The sequence below is a fragment of the Gadus macrocephalus genome, chromosome 11 (genome assembly GCF_031168955.1).
Source record: "Gadus macrocephalus chromosome 11, ASM3116895v1".
NCBI lineage: Eukaryota > Metazoa > Chordata > Actinopteri > Gadiformes > Gadidae > Gadus > Gadus macrocephalus.
Window position 1 is genome coordinate 8,215,794 of NC_082392.1, and position 20,527 is coordinate 8,236,320.

Genomic DNA, 20,527 nt, shown 5'->3' on the forward strand with positions numbered 1-20,527 from the left:
CACGGTAAAATAGCTTTTCCAGGGCACGTGTCCCAGACACGCGGCTATGAAGTCTGTCTGCTCGCCGCTCTAGTTTTGATTGGTTAGAGAAAAACGTGTCTCCGCCTGTACCACGTTCCCATTGGACAGAACTAGGTCAACTTCTCCGCCCCGTGGATTCCCCGATGCTACAGCCGCGTGAGACTAGTTCGAAACACAAAAGCGCGAGGTGTCGCGGACTACTGTACAGAAATACACGCGCATGGTATAGAAAGCGCCGTATGAAATCCCGTTTTCTAAAAGTGGACACACAGGAATACAAGAATGGGGCCCAGAGTGAGGGGATGTACATGTTTTTTGTTTTTATGGCTGACGAATTAACTAGTAACTTGAGTTTTAAAGAAATATACTCAACGCAACATCACACTTTTCACAATGCTGCCATTACAAGGTTTTCCTATCTGATGACATGTGATACTGTGATGATCAGTTTGATTAATGGAATAATGGAGATAAACATTATTCTTATTAGATATGTTGTGAATTAAGCAGCACATGCCCTGCCATTAATCACGAATATCATATGCATTCGTTTCATACCTACAGAAGATAATCTTTAAGTAAAATAAAACACAAATTTGTTTGTTTTTTAACGGTAAACTCGAAGCAGCACACCACACAACCTCAGACAAAGCCCCCCCCCCCCATCCGTGTGAAATACATGTGACTGCTATACTCAACCTTACAAGCACTCAGTGCAGAAATGAACTACCTACTGCCATCTGGTGGCATTTATGTAGCCTACATGTGAAGGATTGGGCACATATTTCATATGGTAGGCACTCACACATATTGAAAATATAAGTTTCATCCCCATATGCAGTCTCTCATAAGTCTCTCCAATGAAATTTTCCTAAATACTGTATTCAAATGGGATTTATTGATATTTCCACTACATTATCAAACAGTAAAATACACTTCTGTGACACAATTGTATTCAATACCTCCCCTATTGTCGCATTGTCAGAGCAACAATATCTCAGTTTAAATTATGAACACAGTGGAAACACTTGAGAACACTCATGGTTTATTTAATGCTGAAATATAATCAACTACTCAGTAAATAAAGTGATATAAATCTACTTGGAACTATCTTTTTTTCTTTAGAAGAAAAAACAAGGCTTTAGAAGGGTGTGAACATTACAAATGTGAATAAAGTGACGTAATGTACACAAAACGATTTTGTTTGGAACAAAACAAGGCTTAACATGATTGCAGTTCAGCAAAATAAGGATTAAACACAGAGGGAGTTATACATGAGAGGCATGTCGACTGATTGAGTCACACATACATACATGTAATCATACATTGCTTCTATGATAGGTCCTTGTCTTAATGTCTACTGTGCAGTAGAGACAATCACGGCTAAAAAGACCATACAGATAAAATAAGTAGACGTATTTAGCCTCTTTTCAATCTCTTGGTATAAAAGCTATAACATCTCAAACAAACTAAATAGAGTGACATGGAAAGCAAGGCTTTTTGTTAAGTTTCATTTTAGCAGGAGTCCATATACCGCCTACTAATTCACGCTACTTGTGATCATGATTCTAGAGAATTAGCACTTTTCCAAAAGTTGATACTAATAACCTTTAGGGATGTACAGAATAAACCATCATCACAGGTGGGATTTCACAACCTCAGTTCTTAAAAAAAACTGACCAGAGAACAAACATGCACCAACAAGCTGACTATCAACAAATATATTTGTTCCAACGTCCCTACTTCTAGTTAATGCACTTTACATTTTTTAAGAAAATCCTCAGAGCTTCTAAAGGAAGAACAACAAGTTAAGGTACACAGCAGAGACAGTTATAATACAGCAAATTATGTAGAAGGGATGCTAGTGAGGACTCAGAGACGAGAAATACATTAGCAGGTCATGTCACTCAAAACGTTTCTAGTAACAGCACAGTGTCAGCCAAGCATAGTGGCAATGCACTTAAGGGGTTAATGTTCCTATGTAAAAAGTCACTTATTTGAGCCACTTCCAATACATTTGGAAGAATTGTAAGTGACGTTTTGATAGGATGCTCTACAGTAGTTATTAACACAATCCAGTGTTATCGTCGATACAGAAACCAGGCAAGTACAACAACTCTCCAAAGGCAACTGCTCCTCTGAACTTCCTTTCCACTCTACGTTAACCATTCCCATATGTCATTTGTATTTTAGTCGGCGACTCGTGAAGATACTCTCAGTATCCGTACACCTCCGGTTGGTATGAGCTCTCGCTGCTTTCTTCTTGGTTCCCACTCTCTGCCGCCATTTTGGACGGCTTCAGGCTGAGAGTGGACCCCCGCTGGGACCCCTTGGCCCTGCGGCAGCAGAAAGCTCTGTGCCGCTCCAGGAGCGTGGCGTTCCAGAAGCAGGCCGAGCAGCGGCGGCAAGAGAACGACCCTTTGGCACGGTGGGTCGCTCGGTGTATAAAGGCGGCCAGAGGACTGGGCGACTGCCTCCCACACACGCTACACTGCAGACGCTCCTGGGGGGACAAGGCCTTCTGTGGGTGTTTGAGAGCCCTGTGAACCAGCAGCCCTGCTTGGTAAGAAAACATTGCGTTGGGGCATATTGGGCAGGTGAAATTCTTGACCGATTTAAGGGACCTCATAATCTGCACCTTTGCTCCCCCTGTGGTGACGAGCTCGTAGCCTCCCCCTCCGTGTTCCCCCCCTCTTCGAATCTTTAAAAGTAAAGTGCCTGGCTTTTTATTTTTTAACCTCAATCCCGTCGCTGACCCCGTCTTCCTCCACCTGGTGCTCCGTTTACCTCGAGCTGTATCGGATGCCCCCCATTTGGTTCCCATCTCTCCCCTCTGGAGGGAGTTTTTTTTTTTAGCTGGGCGCCTTTTTATTTCCTCGGGCGAAGACTGGAGGCTGGGCTCATGATGGTGTTGGTGGGACTGGTGGGTACTGAGGGGGGGGTGATTATGATGCTGATGATGATGATGTGAATGGTGATGATGAAGGTGGTGATGCTCGGTGGACGGGAGCTCCGTGAGCGGCTGGAACGGGGCGGTGGTGTGCAGCGTGTGGCTACGCGAGCCCGCCGGGTAGATGTGCTCCCCCTTGACTCCGGCCGGGGAGTGCTGGTGCTGGGCGGGGATGATGGTGGAGTTTGGGGGCAGGGGCTGAGAGTAAGGCAGAGCGTTAGAGGCTGGGGGCTGGGCTGTGGCGGTGTCGTAAAACAAAGGAGAGTAACCGGCGGGGGGCTGTGGGGCAGCCTGGGGATGACCGTGAGTCACGACGCTGTGTCCTCCGTGGGATTCAGCGGACGGAGCCATCTGTAACAGCGCGTTGGTGGCGGCCTCGCTCTCCGAGGTGGACTGACCCACATCCGGCCCGCCCCGGCTTTCGGCCGAGCCGCTGCTACCCTCCCGCGGGTTGGACTGCTCGGTGCGTGTCAGTCCGTGCTGCGATTGGCGATGTCTGGTGAGGCTGTTGGAATAGGCGAAGGCCTTACCGCACACCTCACAGCAGAATAATTTTTCACTTCCACCTTCGTGCACCGTCTGGTGATGGGCAGTCAGATGGAAGTGATGGCGGAATGACTTCCAGCAAATAGCACAGGTGTAGAGCCGGGGTGGGGGTTGGGTGTCGGATCCTTGAGGCTTTACATCTTGAGCATATGAGTAATAGGAGGAGGAGGTGTTTGCCTCGTTCTGGCTTCCATCTTGGGACCCCCTACACTGGGTGTTTGGGTTAAAGCTGTTCAGAGTCTCCCCAGCTGGTATGGTGGGAACCTCTTCTATCTCCCCTTTCTGGTGGAGCTTGTTATGCCTCCTGAGGCTTTGGGAGTAGCCAAATTCTTTCCCGCAGATTGCGCATTTGTAATTCTTGGCCCCAGAGTGAACCGTTTGATGCTTGCTCAGGTGAAAGGCCTCTCGGAAATATTTTCCGCAGACAGAGCAGTGGTGCGACTTCTCGCCGGTATGCACGCGGTCGTGCCTACGCAGTGTCTCACGCCGGGCGAATCCCTTGCCACACACACTGCAGAGATAAGGACGGGGGAGGCCACTGGGTCCGGATCTGGGCGTATACTGCCTGCGTTTAGGAGGCTGACCAGGAGCGTTCGGATCCTTTTTGGCTCGTGGCTTTCGGGGACGCTTTGGTTTGACATTAGCATTCTGTGGGTTACCGTTCATGTTCCCCTGATTCACCCCACCTCTGAAGCTTTTATCTATACCAGACGTGGATGATGGTGAGCCCAGGGGACCTAAGCCTAGACCCCCTAACAAGCCCCCAATAATATCTCCCCGGTCATCACCCCTGTTTCCGCTGCTGCTGGCTGCTGTTATCGCAGAAATAGCATGATTGACAGAACTGGTCACATCGTCTTCTGAGTCATCTAGCAGAGAGGATAGGGGCAGGTGTGGCTGTTGTTGTTGTTGGTGATGCTGGTGATGCTGGCTTTGACTCGGGGGATGAGGATGCAAAGTTGGGGCCAAGGGTGCCTTTCGTAGTGCGGGGCCTCCCATCCCACCCCCACACGGGGAGGCACCCGAATAGCACGGAGAGGGGTTACCTTGAGAATGGTGGTCATCATGGTAACCTGTATATCGATTACGAGAGTAGTCAGAGGGATATTTACCATCTCCTCTGTCCCTCTCGTTTGGATTCCCTCCCCTCCCGGGTTGAAAAATACCATCACAGACTAGCCCAGATTTTGGCTCCCCTTCCCCCACCACAATGACACCATCATCCTCTTCAGTTTTCCCATAAATCACACCTCTGTTCACCTGGTACGTTTCCCCATTTCTACTCCCCGTCTCACTACTGCAACCTAGTCTGTCATTCCCATCAAGGCCTGTCTTGTCGCACCTCTGTTTGGGACCCCTACCTGGCTTGCCGCACGTTCCCGAGGCAGCATGGTTGAGAAGAGAGGTGCTCTCTCTAAAGGAGCGTCCACAGGCTGGACATCTGAATGGCTTCTCTTCATGAATCTTCTCATGACGAGTCAGTGACTCTCTGCGGTTAAAAGCACGAGAGCAGGTGGAGCAGCCGTAGGGCCGGGCCGACGAGTGTATGACCCCATGCTGTAGTAGGTGTCCCTTCTTTTTAAAGCCCTTGCCACAATCAGAGCAACTAAACATCTTATCTGGGCTCGAACAGGAATTAACAGAGGGCGGCGCTGTGTCTTGTGTGGAGTGGGGAAGGCTTGGGTCTAGTTGTGCTTTGATGTGAATTGGATTTGGGCCGGTCGCAGACGCGTTGCTTGTACCTGCTGCTGTAGGTTCATGCATGCGCAGATGTCTTCGAAGACTCGACAGGTGATTAAAGCTCTTGTTACACTCCCCACAGTTGTAGACGCAGTCCTCTTCAGGCTGCGTGGTATTGTGTTGCAAGGGGCCTTGGTTATCTCGTTTGGAAAGGTGTGAATTATTACTAACCTGCACTGAAGCCACAGTAGAGGGGGCAGAAGAAGAAGAAACTACAGAGGATGAGGAAGAGGAAGCATGGAGGGCGGGGTTCTCCCCTCCAACGCCACCTCCAATTAATGCCGGTGGTTGACCATGGCTAAGCCCTCCTCCACTACTGCTTGCATTAGGGTTCCCACCGTGGCTGCTCTGCCCATGGCTACTGTTGCTGTTACTACTAACATTATCCGATTTTCTCTGGGGTAAGTAGCCCGCCATCGCTTTCTTCCTCCTACTGCTGCTACCGCTTCCCCCTCCACTGTTCTCCCCTTTGCCATCATCTTTTGACAAGGACAAATGAAGTGGTAAGGGGAGGGGCAAGCCAGCCTCCTGCTGCATTAGGGACGCTATTTGATTAGATGAGAGGACCGGGATGCCCTGGAAGTCAAAACCACTCAGGGAAGATGGCTGGGAGTGGAGGTGGTGATGAGAGTGAGAGTGAGGATGGGACAGGCTGTGGGGTGGCAGTTGTTGTTGCAGTGGAGGCTGCTGCGGGGGCGGCTGTGGCTGGGGAGTAGAGTGCCCGTGGGAGTGCGAAGAATGCAAAGCTGGCGGTGGAGCAAGGCCGGAACTAGAATCCCCACCTGACTGACTTAAACCTATCCCCAGGTGGTTGTGGGTGCCTTGTTGAACGAGAAATTGCTCTAAACTAGCATTGGCAGGCACCCCAGAAAGGAAATACTGATTAGCTGCCAGCATGCAACTGAACTGTTGATGAAGGCTGCGTGCATCAGACTGCGTCCCGACGAGCTGATGCCCCAGTGTACTGACTGCACTGCTGCTCGAAGGGTTGTTAGAGGTGGCCACAGAGCTAGAGGGGGACGGAGAAGAGGAAGAGGGGCCAGGGGATGCTTGAGGGACCGAGAGGCCAGGATGTAGGGGAGGAGGGAGTGGAGGTGCAGATGTTACCAGTCCTCCTAAACCCCCAGAACTCCCACCAGCACTGCTTCCCCCAGCAAAGTGCTCAAAGCGGCTCACACTGGGGTGCAGCTGCTCCTGTGCTAGTGGGCTCTCAGAAGGATGGAAGGACCGGAGGAACTGGGGGTAGCTGGAAGAGTGGCCGGAGCTGCTGCCACTCATCTTACTGGACTTGGAGCGGGAGCTTTGGGACGAGGAAGGCTGTTGTTGGAGGGGTGGGAGAGGAGGGGCGCTCATTTTGGCAAAAATGGATGCAGAATCTGAAAAGGCGTTGCTTCTGGACCCCTGGAGGGGGCCCAGGCCCAGCCCGGAAAGAAGCGCTCCAGAAGACTCAGCCTGCTGCTGCTGCTGTTGAAGCTGATGCTGGTGCAATTGAACTTGCTGTTGATGCTGCAGCTGTCGGTCTAGACCAAGGCCTTTGAACTGGTGTGCCTGGTGCCCACTTAACATCTCTATAATGTCCAAATTATATTTTCCAAATTGGAACATTTCCCACTCACTGGCACATGGGGGCGTCGGGGCCACACCTCCTGCGCCTGGCCCGGCGACGATGATCCCACCGCTGCTAACGGAGGCACTCCGTCCGAACGGCGATGCTATGTTACTACTTCCTCTGGAAAAGCTGAAGTCTGTTCGGCTTGAATCTAAGCTCCTCCCAATGACACTGCCGCTACTGGCTCCTGGACGGTTGCTTCGACTGCTGCTACTTCCTCCAGAACGTCCGCTGACCTCACTCTCCATTCAAAAGGAGAGGGGACAGGTCTAAGAGACTTGTTTGGTTTAATAGTGTCTGTAGGGGACTTAACAGGTCTTTGACTGAGTTTGACTGATCACTAGATTATTGCAAAATAGCACACAATGTTTTTTAGGCAGTTGTTCTAAACTGGTTAGGGTGTTCAGATCCATGGTTTTCCTTCATCCAGGAAAGTGTCACCATCTCCATTCTGCCAGAAGGTTCCTAGAACTTAAAAAGACAAATGCGGGGCAGATAAAATAATGGAGTGGAACAGTGAAACGAGTCACACAATATCCTAAAGCTATTTCACATATTTTCTATGACACATAGCTAAATATCCACATTTCCAAAAACCTATTATGACAGCATATTCATTTTTTTTATTTGAATTGGCAAACAGTATCACTCACCTGCCAGATATCCATAAAGCATACCTTGACCAGAACCATTTTTGGCGTTTCGTCCTATTTGATTCTCTGGCACCATTTTACTAATTCCTATTATGTAAAAATGTGTTATTGGAATGTGTTAATCGGGCCAGGGTTATTCACCGCAAAAAAACTATGAACCATTTGTCAGAGCTTGGGGAATACTCTGGGTACCCCGAACTCCAACCATTTAGTATTTAAATAAACTCTTCATACTGTACTCACTATTTTTGTACTATTTAGTGTTATTATTATCGAAAAGTACTTGGTTAAGTTGAATCTGTTAGTCTTAGATAAGGTTTAATCGTAATTACACATTGCTAAAGAAAAATTGAAAGAATAGGCCGTCCAACAGAATCATTTCATAATAACAGCATAACAAGCAATAACAAGCAGTGCTGTTATTCAGAAAACACTAAATTTCGTCTGTTTTTGTTGTGATTCACTTTTCCACTATGCAACTTGTTATAACAAACTGTATCAAGTTTGATTGACATCGACAGGGTGATGGGTTCGAGGCATGCTAGGCACTTTTGGTATTGCGATACGCTTTAGAAAGAATCATCCACCAAATGGCATATCAAATATTTTCCGTCTCAAGTAAGTTTTATTTTATAATTAAAACTGTTCCTTTATTGTTATCATTCAACCAATATCCATTTGATTATTTCATTCAAAATCATCATAATCGATTGTTTGCTGTTGTCATTTTGTATTATTAACCATGTGTTACCTATCTTTCCTTTTTATGCAGTTAATAATGGCGATGGTGTGGTCCACCATTTACAGATAGTATGCAAACATAACGACATAAGAAACAACACCGTTTTTTTTCATCTTAAGCGATTATGCAGAGAGCCAGAGAGAAAGAGACAGAGACAGAGAGAAAGAGAGAGAGAGAATACTTATTGCAAGGAGATTTAGAATGTTAATAATATGGAGAAATGTATATCAGCATGTCATTTTTTTCCGAATTATTCTTTGTTTATTCTTTCTCTGAATATAATTAGGGGATAGGAGTGAATGTTCACCAATGTAGGCCAAAATGTGCTTATGGATAACGTGTTTACAAAGTCAAAACGTTCCTTATTTTCACCGTAATAAAACCATTTTTACGTTTTCTGTCATCACAGAAATTAAGATTTTAAAACAATCTGCATTATGGGTGCTTCATCAACAATATAAATACATTTAAAAAAAAAAGCAAAAAAACTCAAACAAACTTTTCATCCTCAAGTTACAGACATTTATTATTTTTTTGTTTTTTTATTAATCATGAAATGTGAAAAACAGTGTTTGTACTTTCCCCATATGTTCAGAAATGTTTCTGCTTGGGGATTAGAATAAAGTTGTAATACAAATGTCATTACTTATAAAATACAAGATAGTGATACAAAGAAAACATGATTTTTGGATTATATTGGTTTGAATTCAAGTTTTAAATGAATAGGCTGTCATTAGTGGGCAGTCAAATTAACAATGTTCAATTCAATTTCGTATGAGCTGCACCACACCAAATCGGATCAAAAATATAAATATCATAGCCTATTAACATCATGTTATAAACCAACGTAACAAAAAAACCTGACCACTGAAATCACTAATGAAAACATACGACACAATTCCTAATATGTTTAAGACAATAACCCTTAAAACTTCCAATTGATGATGCATTAAGATACAATTATTGGTTCCTAGTGTAGATTGCCTTATAAACAACGCAATTTGCTCACCTTTTATATCCTTACCGTGTCCCTCAATCCAAAGTAACGGCACAGTGTGGAAGAGGAGTCCCCTGGCCGAGGAGGGGGATGTGTTATCACCTATTGGATTGCCTCTCATTTTAATGGAAATACGTGACCCTAAAGAAGAAAAACACATTCACATCTGTACTGAACGGGTATACAGTGTAAACAACACGAATACACTCACTTGCAATGCATACATGCGGTTTTGGAAGCGCACTTGTTCAATCGGTTAACTATGCAAAACTCCACAGTTGTTTACAAGCATCTTACTTTGCACCACAGAGTATGCTTTAGGTTTTTATTTCAACCGCATGCAAGATGTCACAGGCTATCGTCTAAACCCTATAACAGAGCACAGCAAACGCAGGCCAATACTCCCATCCGCTATAATAAATAAAAAAAACTCACAGTCGGACTAATGTAACGTTGTGCTGTGCTGACGCTATATATCCGCGTAACGTATATTCTGCAAATGTTTACCTACGCATCGAGATGGATGAGGCCCGTCACGCCTTCTCCGTCCGGCTGCTCACCGTCCTCCGCCGAGTCCCTGTCTGCGTGCTGTTCTCCCCTCGCCAGCCACAGCCATTTTCACTGATGCTGAGCACCCGAAAGAAGACACTTTACTCCGTTATAACCAGCCGTAACGGAAGCCGTGACACTACCATCGACATGTGTCTGCGGAAGTGTGGAAAAACAGCAGACGGTAGTGTTGTTTCGTCGACCAAAAACAGTTTTGATAGTCCGCAATAATAATCATTTGGGGTAAAAGTGAGTGACGTGTGCTCACCATTGGCCCTTTCCGGCCTCGGTAATATTTCCGGGTAGCCCCGTTTCAGCATGCGGACGTTTTTTAACCCAGGACCAATTCAACGGTTGTGATGCATTTCATTGATAAATACAAGTCTGGTTTTTCATTTTATTGTTATACCTGTAGAATGTTCATGTACAACTTTCTGACATTGTATTCGGATTTTACTTTCTGATTCACTTTATTCCATGATTGTACAAATGGACGATGCTCATGCTTACCTCAATTATATTGTAACGTAGCCTATTGCTTTTAACGATACAGTGGGAATTCAATAGATCACAAATGTCATTGGTTACAATTGAAATAGCCTTGTGTTGCCTCTCCCACGTTCCTGGTGAAGAAGGATACCTGTTAATTGCCAATGGGATCCTTCAACGAAGTACAAAAATACAATTAGATATTGCCGGGAAATCATCCTTAGGTGATGGTTTGGTTTATTGATAAATGGTATGCCTTAATGTAGACTATTTTAAGTAAACCTATTTGTCAGTGAAACAAATAACACTAGACACACTTATAGTATTTTATATCTATTTATGGTAGGTTGTTTACATGTTATAAAATGGTTAATTGTTGGAGAAGGGTTGACCCATATTTACATTAAAATATAGGCCTGTGTATGAAAAATAAGATTCCATCAATAATAGTAGTTTTCCACCAACTTTATTATACAAATTATTTATAAGTCACTGTTATAATCAAGGGGGTCAATGCGTTCAGAAATAACAAAATATTTAGTTTAATTGTTGTAGTCATGAACACAGATTCATGATACTCATTGTGGGACAATGTCCAACACTATCTTTACAATTTCCAGTCAAATATAGGTTAATATTAAACTCACCATGACCAATTATTATAATAAATGAAATCATAATGGCTATGTAGTTACATACACCATATTCATTAATTTCCTTCGGGAAAGTCATTTAATTTGTCTGGGCTACGCTAAAGATTTCAATACTGAAAAAAGCATATCCCTTTGCCACATAATAGGCTATGACAATAAAAAGACAACAAAAATGTAATGAATTTGGCACTGTACAATTCATTAAATACGGACACATCTCTATGTTGAATCTTCAAATTAATGTTGAAGAGAGAACTCATTAAAATATTCTGATTGTACTAGCTATACAAAATACAATACTTGCACAAATTAGGTTAACCATTTATAAAATCTTGATGACTCCTCGATGGATATGGCTTGTGTAATATTACAGACTTTGCTACAGACCATTTGTGGCTTTATTTAAAAATACAAATCTAATATTACTGTTCACTCTCTGTTCCATTTTCCTGAATAAGACACTGTACCCAAAACATTCAGATTACCATTAAGGTCTGTCCAACCTTGCTAATCCACATTCATCCAAACACACATACATTATGGCATCATGGGTAGTGTGTATAACCCATTTTTATTCAGTCAGGCTCAGTGGCATAGAGATTTCATAATATCTCTTTATCAGGCTATATTCATAATTTCCGGCCCTAACTCCCATTCTGTATCCTTCACTGGCTTTGTGAGAACCTTATAAACACACATGCATTGGATATAGGTGCTTTTTAACAGACAATTTCGTACCAAAGTGGAAAACCTAAGCATCACAAAAAAGTTAATAAGGCCAGTGTTTAGGCGTTACTCATCCCGCTGGACATTGGCCGTTACCATCGCTGGCTTTACATCTGAGCGCATCTTCAATGCCTTGTTATGAAATGTGGCTGGCATGCGTTGAGATTCACAATGTCTGTTTAAAACTCGGATTCATGATCAGATGTAACAAAAACCAACTACTTGTGAGAACGCTAGTTATTTAAAAACATAAACACTTAAATCCCACCGAGTAAAAGAACATCACATCATAACATAATTGTTAATAATAACAATAACAGTTATAATAATCATTAATAATAACACTGCATCATATTCAGAACAACTACATTTAGCACTGTGTATAGGAAGTTTGTCCAAATGAAATCTGTGTTTCTGTAATCAGCATGACATCTGGCTATCCTCTCGGTGGATCAAACCCAAACTAAATTGTTCTTTCAAAGTCATAGTGCTCACCTCTAATCACCTTTACTCTATCATCTATCATCACTATTTAAAAACAAAAGATCGCACTTGATATCTCATTGACCTGTCACACAACCTCGCTTCTACTGAATGTAAACCTTAAGGAATCGATACATCTATGTTTGTATCTGGTGCAAATATCTGAGGGGGGGGGGGGGGGGGGGAAGCTTTGTGCAAAGTTTTGTCTTAAAAAGTTTTGTCTTGAATGGTGCTTCTTAAACTGCGCTTGTTAATCTTTTTCTTTACACATTAATACTTAATACAACATGACAATATCAACACAAAATCAAGAGAAAGATACCATCGTATATGTACCACAGATATCACATACTATATCGAGTTAGGATAGCCCTTAGTATTGATAAGCGTTGTTATTGATATAAGATGAAGATATTTTCATACTCAGGATGGCTGAAGTGCGTTATGATACAGCAGGTGTTTCAGATGGAAAGGGCATCCTCGCCATCCAGCGTTCATTCGGCATTTGTGGTTCTTCTCTGAGAGAGAAAAAACATTTGTTCACAGAAATGCCTATTTTGGACTTTAAAAAATGTCACTATAGTTGTTAGATGTGTTTTTTTTTCCTCTTTCACCAGGTGAGAATACAAAAATGGTGATTGTCGGACCAGCTTCTTCTGTGGTATCTTCTTTGAATCTCCATAAATGGCTTTGAAAGACAAGTTGTGTAAGTGCAACCCCTGCATCAGTGTCTATTCATTTGTGCTCTGTGAGAGAAAACCTGTGCTCGCCTGCGCAGCCTACATTAAAGTAAGCCGGCCTTTGATTTAAAATCAGTAAACTTGATAGAAGCGTCTGTGTTATACTATACTTTCTATCTATCTCTTGGCTAACGCAAACAATATATTGATATATATATTAATATATATATATATATATGTCAGAAGGAAACGGAATCCTCTAGCGCATGATAATTGTCAACTAGAACAGTGATCATTGTTGAGGTTTACTCTCTTTCTCCTGGTTGAATGATCTATAAGGACACATGGAAAGTTAGGCAACCCAGGCAGCTGATGTGTGTTGAGTGAGGGTTACCCCAGCAGTTGAACTGGGCAATTCATGACAGCCGATTACTTCCAGGAATCTTTGTGTCCAGAAGTGAACAAAGCGTGCATTCCGAAACCACCCACCTCTACCACCTCAGAGCAACAATAACAACAACCACAACAAAATCTGTCTTCCCTGTGTGAGGAATAACCGGTTCTGTCAATCTGAGGCAGAACCGGTCGACCCCTCCCCCCGATCCCATGTCCAGTTCATCTGAATTCATCTGGTCCACAAGGCTATGGATCCATGGGCTTGAGTTTGGAAATCACGGTTGGCAAGTACTTAGAAGGTCACAAAATCCGGTCGGTAATTGATTCAGTTCTTCATTAAATGCTTCATTAAAAATTCCTTCCGTGTCTCCTCTTCTCACTGCTGTCATCTCAGCGTCTCACTTCCTATCTAATATGGCTCCTGAGTTCTTTTTTGAAAGACATAAAAAAAGTTATGAAAACTTTCGTTCTTGTGTTTTTTTGTCTGTTCTTGTAGTCTTTTTAATGTCATGGCATCAATGTATATGGCAAATTGTGTTATGAAAATATGGCTGATGAGAGAATCACATAACAAAAATTTGACCAGATACTCTCTACTATGATTAACTTGATAAGTAATTGTATTGACGCTATCTAATTACCAGGTAACGATATCAATTTAAAAAGTCTAAACACTACTCAAGCCCTCAGCTTCCCACTTTATTATATTACTCTAAACTAAACTATGGGATTCCAAATAATCTAGATTATATTTGATAATAATATTATGTAATATTGTGCAGAGGGGACACCTATTCCCAAAGATTATGTGCGGTGAAACTGCAGGCCAAGAACCTTACACGGTCACCTCATTTTTACTTCCTGTCCTAATTCCCTGGCTGCTTCCGCCACTCCCCCCTCCTGAGCCTCCACCGCCCCCTCCTGGTATAAAATGTAACTGCTCAATTGTGTTCTGCCTCTTTGTGGCAAAAGCCATCCTTCTAGCAGTGTGCCCCCCCAGTGTCCCCGTTCCCATGACGACCCCGGCACCGGGCATCTCACCCGCCCAGCCCATGCCCCCGCTCATGTGCCCGGTCGTGCCCGGGTTCCTCTCCTGCTCCCGGCCGGACGTGGGGTGAGAGTTCATCTTGATCATGTGATGGCGGTCGAGTGAGGGGGTGGCGCAGACATTTTGCTGGGACTGGGCCTTCTGCTGGGGTGTCAGCCGGGGTAGAGTGGGCACCATCCCGCCTCCTCCTCCGTGGGCGTAGGGATCCACCACCCCCACGCCCATCCTCTCCTCCAGGTGGTCCGGGGACATCAGCAGCCTCTCCTGTCGGTCCTGTCTCTCCTGCCGCTCCTGTCTCTCCTGCCTCTCCTGCCTTTCCTGGGTCTTACGCGTGAGGGTCTGGGTGTTTGAGTTTTTGTTGGAAGCAGCGGCGGCCATGGCTTTGTAGTACTGGTGCTGTTGGTTCTTGGAGAGGCGCGACAGGGTGCCTGTGTTCCCGGGCACGTCGCCCATGTTGAGCAGCTGGTCCTGGGACTTGACCTTCCTCGTGGGCTTGGAGAGGGTGTCGTAGTTGGGGTTGTACTGGGGCTCCGGTGGGTCGAGGGGGTACGGGTTGGGGGTGGGCGAGGTAGGCATGCCGGCGGGGGGGATCCAGGGGCGGGTGGCGTGCCTCGGGAGGGTTCCCCTGCCACTGAGGGTGTAGTCCCCGCCCCAGTGGAGGTGGTGCTGGGAGGACTGCAAGGCGGGCTGTGCAGTATGAGGTCGGCGCTTGGTGGTGCAGTAACCAGAGGAGTACTCATCCAGACCTTTCTCTGAAAGTCACAAAAAGGCAATCACTTCAACAAGCCTTACTTAATGGGGCTGTCTCTTGACTTAATGAGGCCGTCTCTTTACCTAATGTGGCAGTCCCCTTAGTTATTGAAACAGTCCCCTTACTTATTGAGCAGTCACCGTTTAATGAAGCAGTCCCCTTACTTATTGAGCGGCACCCATACCTAATGAAGCAGTCACCTTACTTATTGAAGCAGTCCCCTTACTTATTGAGCAGTCCCCATACTTAATGAAGCAGTCACCTTACTTAATGAAGGAGCCCCTTACTTAATGAAGCAGTCCCCTTACTTATTGAGCGGTCTCTTTACTTAATGAAGCAGTCACCTTACTTAATGAAGCAGTCATTTTACTTATTGAGCAGTCCCCTTACTTAATGAAGCAGTCCCCTTACTTATTGAGCAGCGCCCATACCTAATGAAGCTGTCACCTTCCTTATTGAGCAATCCCCATACTTAATGAAGCAGTTACCTTGCTTAATGTAGCAGCCCCTTACTTAATGAAGCAGTGACCTTACTTAATGAAGCAGACCTTTTACTTATTGAGCAGTCCCCTTACTTAATGAAGCAGTCCTCACACTGAAATTCTTTAAACCCCAAATTAAAAACTGTAAACTGAAGGGTTAGGGATAGGGTTAGACATATATTACAATTGAAAAAATAAAATACAGTACAACAACAAAAAATGCATATCATTCATTTAAATAAAGAGCAGCACTGTAACCATATAATTTAGGTGCTCTGCCTACTCTTGGGTTATTGGCCACGGTATAATCTGTGTATTTTAATTCTAACTTTGAATCAGGCCAAGGATAAGACCTGCCAATATATAAACATTAGCAGAGTATCTAGATTCTTAATCTAACAGTTATCCCTTACCCAGGCGCTTCAGAGAGGAGTAGCGGTTGAGCTCGGGCTTGGTGGCGCTCTCGTAGGACGGGGGGAGCTGGGCCAGGTTGTGCAGGGAGTGGTGGAAGGAGGGCTGGGACTTGGTGTTGTTGTGCTTGCTGGAGAGCAGCGTCCCTCCAGCTGCCAGCTGAGCGTTGTTCATCCGCGGGGTGCGCTCTACAAAGACAACGTGATGAGAAGCCTGTGTTCACCGGCGCTGCGTGATTTGCAACTACACCGAGCATCGTCATGTTGCTAACTCATGGTGGCACTCAGATTCAAAGTTCATTTATGAAGAAAGAGTTTAATCAAATGTGTGATTACCCCCATTTTAGTTTTTTTTTACCACAGAGCCTACTTTTGAGGTTGAATTAAGTAAATGAATCTTTGTTTCCGATACATGGTGTTTGAAGAGAGTAGCGATTGCCAGATGTCTTACCAATGGTGGCGGTGTGTTTGGGGCTGGAGCCTGATGAATGGATGAAATTGTGCTGCAGATTGCCCACTGTCAGAGTCAAACAACATCAGCTGATTAGATATGCACCAGTGTGATCATCAGCCAAACGTTTGGAAGGAGTTTCACATTTAAAATATCTGCGTGCGTAGATTCAATCATTTTAGTTTGCACCTTTAACAGTACAGCAGTGAATTTTCTGATTATTCACATACATGATTTTGTTAACACCTTGAGAAATAGGAGACAAATACAGATTCACCATTTGGCTGAACATTCAGCATTCCAGTTAGTGCAGATAACGTGTCTGTTATTAGCTTTTTGATATTGAAGCTTGCCAATAACACTTGATGGCAGGCATTACTAAACACAGACTTGCACAAACAGGACAAGCACAGTTCTACATTTAGTATTTTATCCAAAGCGTCTTACAGGTAAGGCTGAGAACAATAAAAGCATGCAATCAAAATCCATAATTAATCAGAAACCTTTCCAAATGCTGCACAGCCAAGCATCAACAATTCAACATGTTCTATCCTATCAATTATTCTCTATTAAAATAAAGTGGTAACTTCTGCATTGTAAAACGTATCAAGCATCATTTCATCTCCTCTCATCACAGGTCCGCGCTCACATCTGTTATCCTTGCTGGGCAGGCCGCCGGGGGCATAGTGGTTCTTCGGGGGGCGTCCCAGGGTCCCGCCCCCCTGTCCGTCTGCCACCGTCAGCGCCATGCTGTTGTTCCTCTCGTCCTGCTGCACAGGGCTGGACTGGTGGCGCAGCATGTCAACCAAGGCTCTAACCCGGGCACACACACACACAGGGTGATCAGAACACCACAGCACACCGTACAGGCTGCTCAGGAGAACCAGACAAGTTGCTTTACCCACACAAGGAATTCATTTTGGTACGTTGGTGAAAGACACAATCTGCGATACAATCATTCTGAATATTCACACCATATAAAGTAGGAGCAGCAAAAAATATATCATTGAATGGTTGTTTCAAGAAAAGGTTTTGAGGGATATAAACATAATTATTGAAAATATTGAAATGATAAAAAATATAAATTTTCTTTCCAAAATGTCATTGATGATCGTTTGAATATGCCAAAATTGCTTTATTACCCAATATTGTATTACTTAGGATTGGAAACATTCAGCCCTCTTCAGAAAGTGAGTTTAGAATGTCTCTTGAATAGACCTTTGTTTAATTGAAAGGGCTGTACAATTAAATGGTACACCTTACACAAAAATGATTCCACAATGTCTTGCTCTAGCATTACCCTTTGAATATATGTATGACATCCATAGAAATATCATTTAGCAGCATATAGCTGAAAACCAAATTCTATAACCCTTATACAACCCTCACATACAATTCGTTAGTAACTCAGCAGTCCAAAGCGACTCAAAGTCATCAAATTAAGGCTGCAGCTTCTTAGATGAGGCCTCTTTCTGAGGTAAGCTGGGGATATTAGAGATCAACCCCAGTCACTTTGGCTGGGAATCAAGCCCCTTACCCACTATACTAACCTGCCCGGATACAGTCATGAGTCAGAGCATGCGCACAGACAGACAGATAAACACCCACCTGGGCATGTTCAGGTCTCTGTGGTTAGCCTCCTGCTGCACCTTGTTGAACACAACCTTGATCCCCACGGCAACGGCCACCATAAACACCACGACGCCACCAATGACAAAGCCTGTGTTGTGGCTTTGCATCCTTAATGGATCGATGGTCCCCATGGGGTCCACCACGGAGCTGATGTCGATGGCCGGGGTCTTGGCCCAGTCCGGGGAGTCGTAGTTCTTGCACAAGTGCTGCTCCAGCTGCTGTCCACGCTCCGGGCAGCAGAAGCGGAAGTGGCAGCTCCCGCAGCAGTAGATGTACGTGTCCTTGGAGCAGTTGAAGGCACTGTCGAACTGGCCCATGACGTCATAGTAACCCTGGCACACGTCCACGTCCACCAGCCGCCGCGGAGGGGGCGCCACCTGGGCCGCACCCAAGGGGGGGGCCAGGGCATCCGCTGCGGTGCCGTTCTTGGTGAACATGACCTGGGGCAGGGGTCTGGGGGGCGTCTCCAGAACTCTTTCTGGGAGTTCATCCACCGGTTGGCTCCAGCTCCGGAGCCCTGCTGGCTGCAGGTTCGCCTGGATGTCGATGGGGCGGCCTGGGGGGCTCGGGGCGGGCTTTGGCCTCTCGGTCAACAGCCTTGTGAGGAAGTTGGCGTCCCGGGGAGAGGGAGGTGGGGAAGGCTCCTTGGCGGAGGTCAGTTGGGCAGTCAGGAGGAGAAGCAGGGAGACGGCGAGGAATCTGCGATCCGTGGTGGGTGTCATCTTTACATGACTAAGAGCTCTATTTTGTCTATGATTCAATGTGGTTACAACACTGTGTTTGCCTTTCCTGTGCAACCAATAAAATAGGATGTGGAACATTTCAGTGGAATGTTGGACTTGCCGTCAATTAATGTCAAAAACATTTTCGATCAATGATATTGTCGGGTGGAAATCGTATTCATAATAATGTTATTACTGTAAATATATGAATGCTTGCTTGAGTGCTATTTAAATCAATTAAATAGCCTACTGTAGAGGAAGAACTGTTTTCAGAGTAACCTCCGTTTAGGATGTCAATAACTAGCGACAGGTATTTACAGTTTCCTTTTACCACTGGAACCCAGCTTTGATACATTAGGTCCTTCTTTTCCCTAGGCTGCCGCGTCTCACTCCCTACGACTATCAAAGAGACGTGATGTCAAAGATAGGGAAAGAAACAGGCCTCTCATGCTTGTTCTAGGTGGCTCACAGTGCAGTACGCTTTACCTTGCCGGAACAAAAGCAATATCTGCTGTGCCGTGGTATGTACTTTAATCAATAAAGCAAACAGCGGGCAGAGGTTACTGTGTTCAGGGGAATAGGACAATCCTATATGCCACAACCCTTGATTGTAGCAATTGTAAAGCAGGGGCGAGGGCGTTTTAAGAGGATTTTTTTTAAAAATGTAAACAATTTGATCTGTGGTCTCTGATCATGGTTGATTTTATTTCAGATTCACATTCAGATTTGGCTCTTACCTAACAATTAGCCGATTGGTTTTGAAAAAGATATTATATCTTTAGTTCTGTTTTTTCTTTGAAACAGTGTTAAAATAAGCATTTCACGCATATAACTTCCCCCTTCCCTATAAAAGGAAGAAGGACTGATCTAAAGACCTACCTGGGATGAGGCCTTGGTTATCTAATATAGGGGGGTTATCCTCATGGTTAATTTCTGTGGCACAAATTATATACACATGAATGACTGCCCTATGGGTTATTATATAAGAATCTCAAAATGAATTCTAGTTTATGATTGGAAAAAGGATAAATGGATTGCTTGAGAATTAAGGGAAATCTTGAATGCACTTAACTTAAGGTAAATTTGGCAGTTGTAATCCTGTTGTATGCGGTTCAAATTAAAAAAAGAATTGTATAGCAATTTACATGTGCAATTTCTGATTGGTTGCTGCTGTTTAAAGAATATCAGATTTTGTTGAGAAATATGTAAATGTGTGAGGTTATTGTGTTGGAGGTGTTGGCAATAGCAGAGAGAGGCAGATCTGTCTCCCACAGAAATTATAATTACATATAATTATCAAAACGGCCCTATCTGTTGCAGAGAATGTAGGCACGACTGGGGGAGACAAAGTGTTGAAAGTGCTGATGGATCCACTTGTTTCACTTGGTTGTTCCTCTAACCTTCTGCAAGGAGTTCATCTGGGAGAGACAATGAAACGTACAAAGCAGCAGTTCTCAGACTGACTAATCGTGGAGAAAACACTTTTGTTGCCTGTAAATTATCGTCCTGTTTTTCCCGAGGAGCGTCCTAATGTTACATGGCGATAATGGGAGCTGGAATGTATCGGTTGTATCCACTGAAATACAAATAGAAAACACACTTCATTAGCAATAATCACGTAAACTGTCTGTAAACCTTGACACCACACATCTTTACAGACCTGTATGCAGACACAAACATGCACATTTTTTGTAAATCATTCACATTTCTATGTTTCCCACTTGCATGTGTTGTGGAAGTGTGTGTGTTCATGTATGTCCCTTTTTGGTTTGTGTGTGCGTGTGCTTGTGCATCTGC

General features: G+C 44.5%; 2 protein-coding genes across 6 annotated transcripts in view; both read right to left on the reverse strand.

The window, feature by feature from the left end:
* Window positions 1–900: 900 nt before the first annotated feature.
* si:dkeyp-69b9.6 (uncharacterized) lies at window positions 901–10,115 on the reverse strand. 5 transcript variants are annotated; one of them, XM_060064032.1, is made up of 3 exons: window positions 9,770–10,115; window positions 9,286–9,399; window positions 901–7,337 (listed from the first exon to the last, which is right to left on the reverse strand). In XM_060064032.1, the coding sequence occupies exon 3, from the start codon at window positions 7,112–7,114 to the stop codon at window positions 2,237–2,239; it is 4,878 nt and encodes a 1,625-aa protein (XP_059920015.1). In that variant the 5' UTR covers window positions 7,115–7,337; window positions 9,286–9,399; window positions 9,770–10,115; the 3' UTR covers window positions 901–2,236. The 5 variants fall into 5 exon arrangements, with proteins under 5 accessions (XP_059920015.1, XP_059920012.1, XP_059920014.1 ...); XM_060064029.1 differs by having other exon boundaries at window positions 9,271–9,399; XM_060064031.1 differs by having other exon boundaries at window positions 9,766–10,115.
* A 631-nt stretch (window positions 10,116–10,746) lies between these two features.
* LOC132467010 (protein shisa-7) overlaps window positions 10,747–20,527 on the reverse strand; it is a 13,359-nt gene continuing 3,578 nt past the window's right edge. The window contains exons 2-6 of the mRNA XM_060064033.1: window positions 17,985–20,306; window positions 17,026–17,189; window positions 16,377–16,442; window positions 15,929–16,114; window positions 10,747–15,034 (exon numbers count right to left, since the gene is read on the reverse strand). Of these exons, the coding sequence (XP_059920016.1) occupies window positions 14,070–15,034; window positions 15,929–16,114; window positions 16,377–16,442; window positions 17,026–17,189; window positions 17,985–18,829 (2,226 nt within the window). The 5' untranslated portion in view covers window positions 18,830–20,306 and the 3' untranslated portion in view covers window positions 10,747–14,069. The remainder of the gene's footprint in view (window positions 15,035–15,928; window positions 16,115–16,376; window positions 16,443–17,025; window positions 17,190–17,984; window positions 20,307–20,527) is intronic.

Coding starts and splice junctions, on each gene's coding strand:
- si:dkeyp-69b9.6 (XM_060064032.1), bottom strand. CDS start 7,114: ATGGAGAGTGAGGTCAGCGGACGTTCTGGAGGAAGTAGCAGCAGTCGA.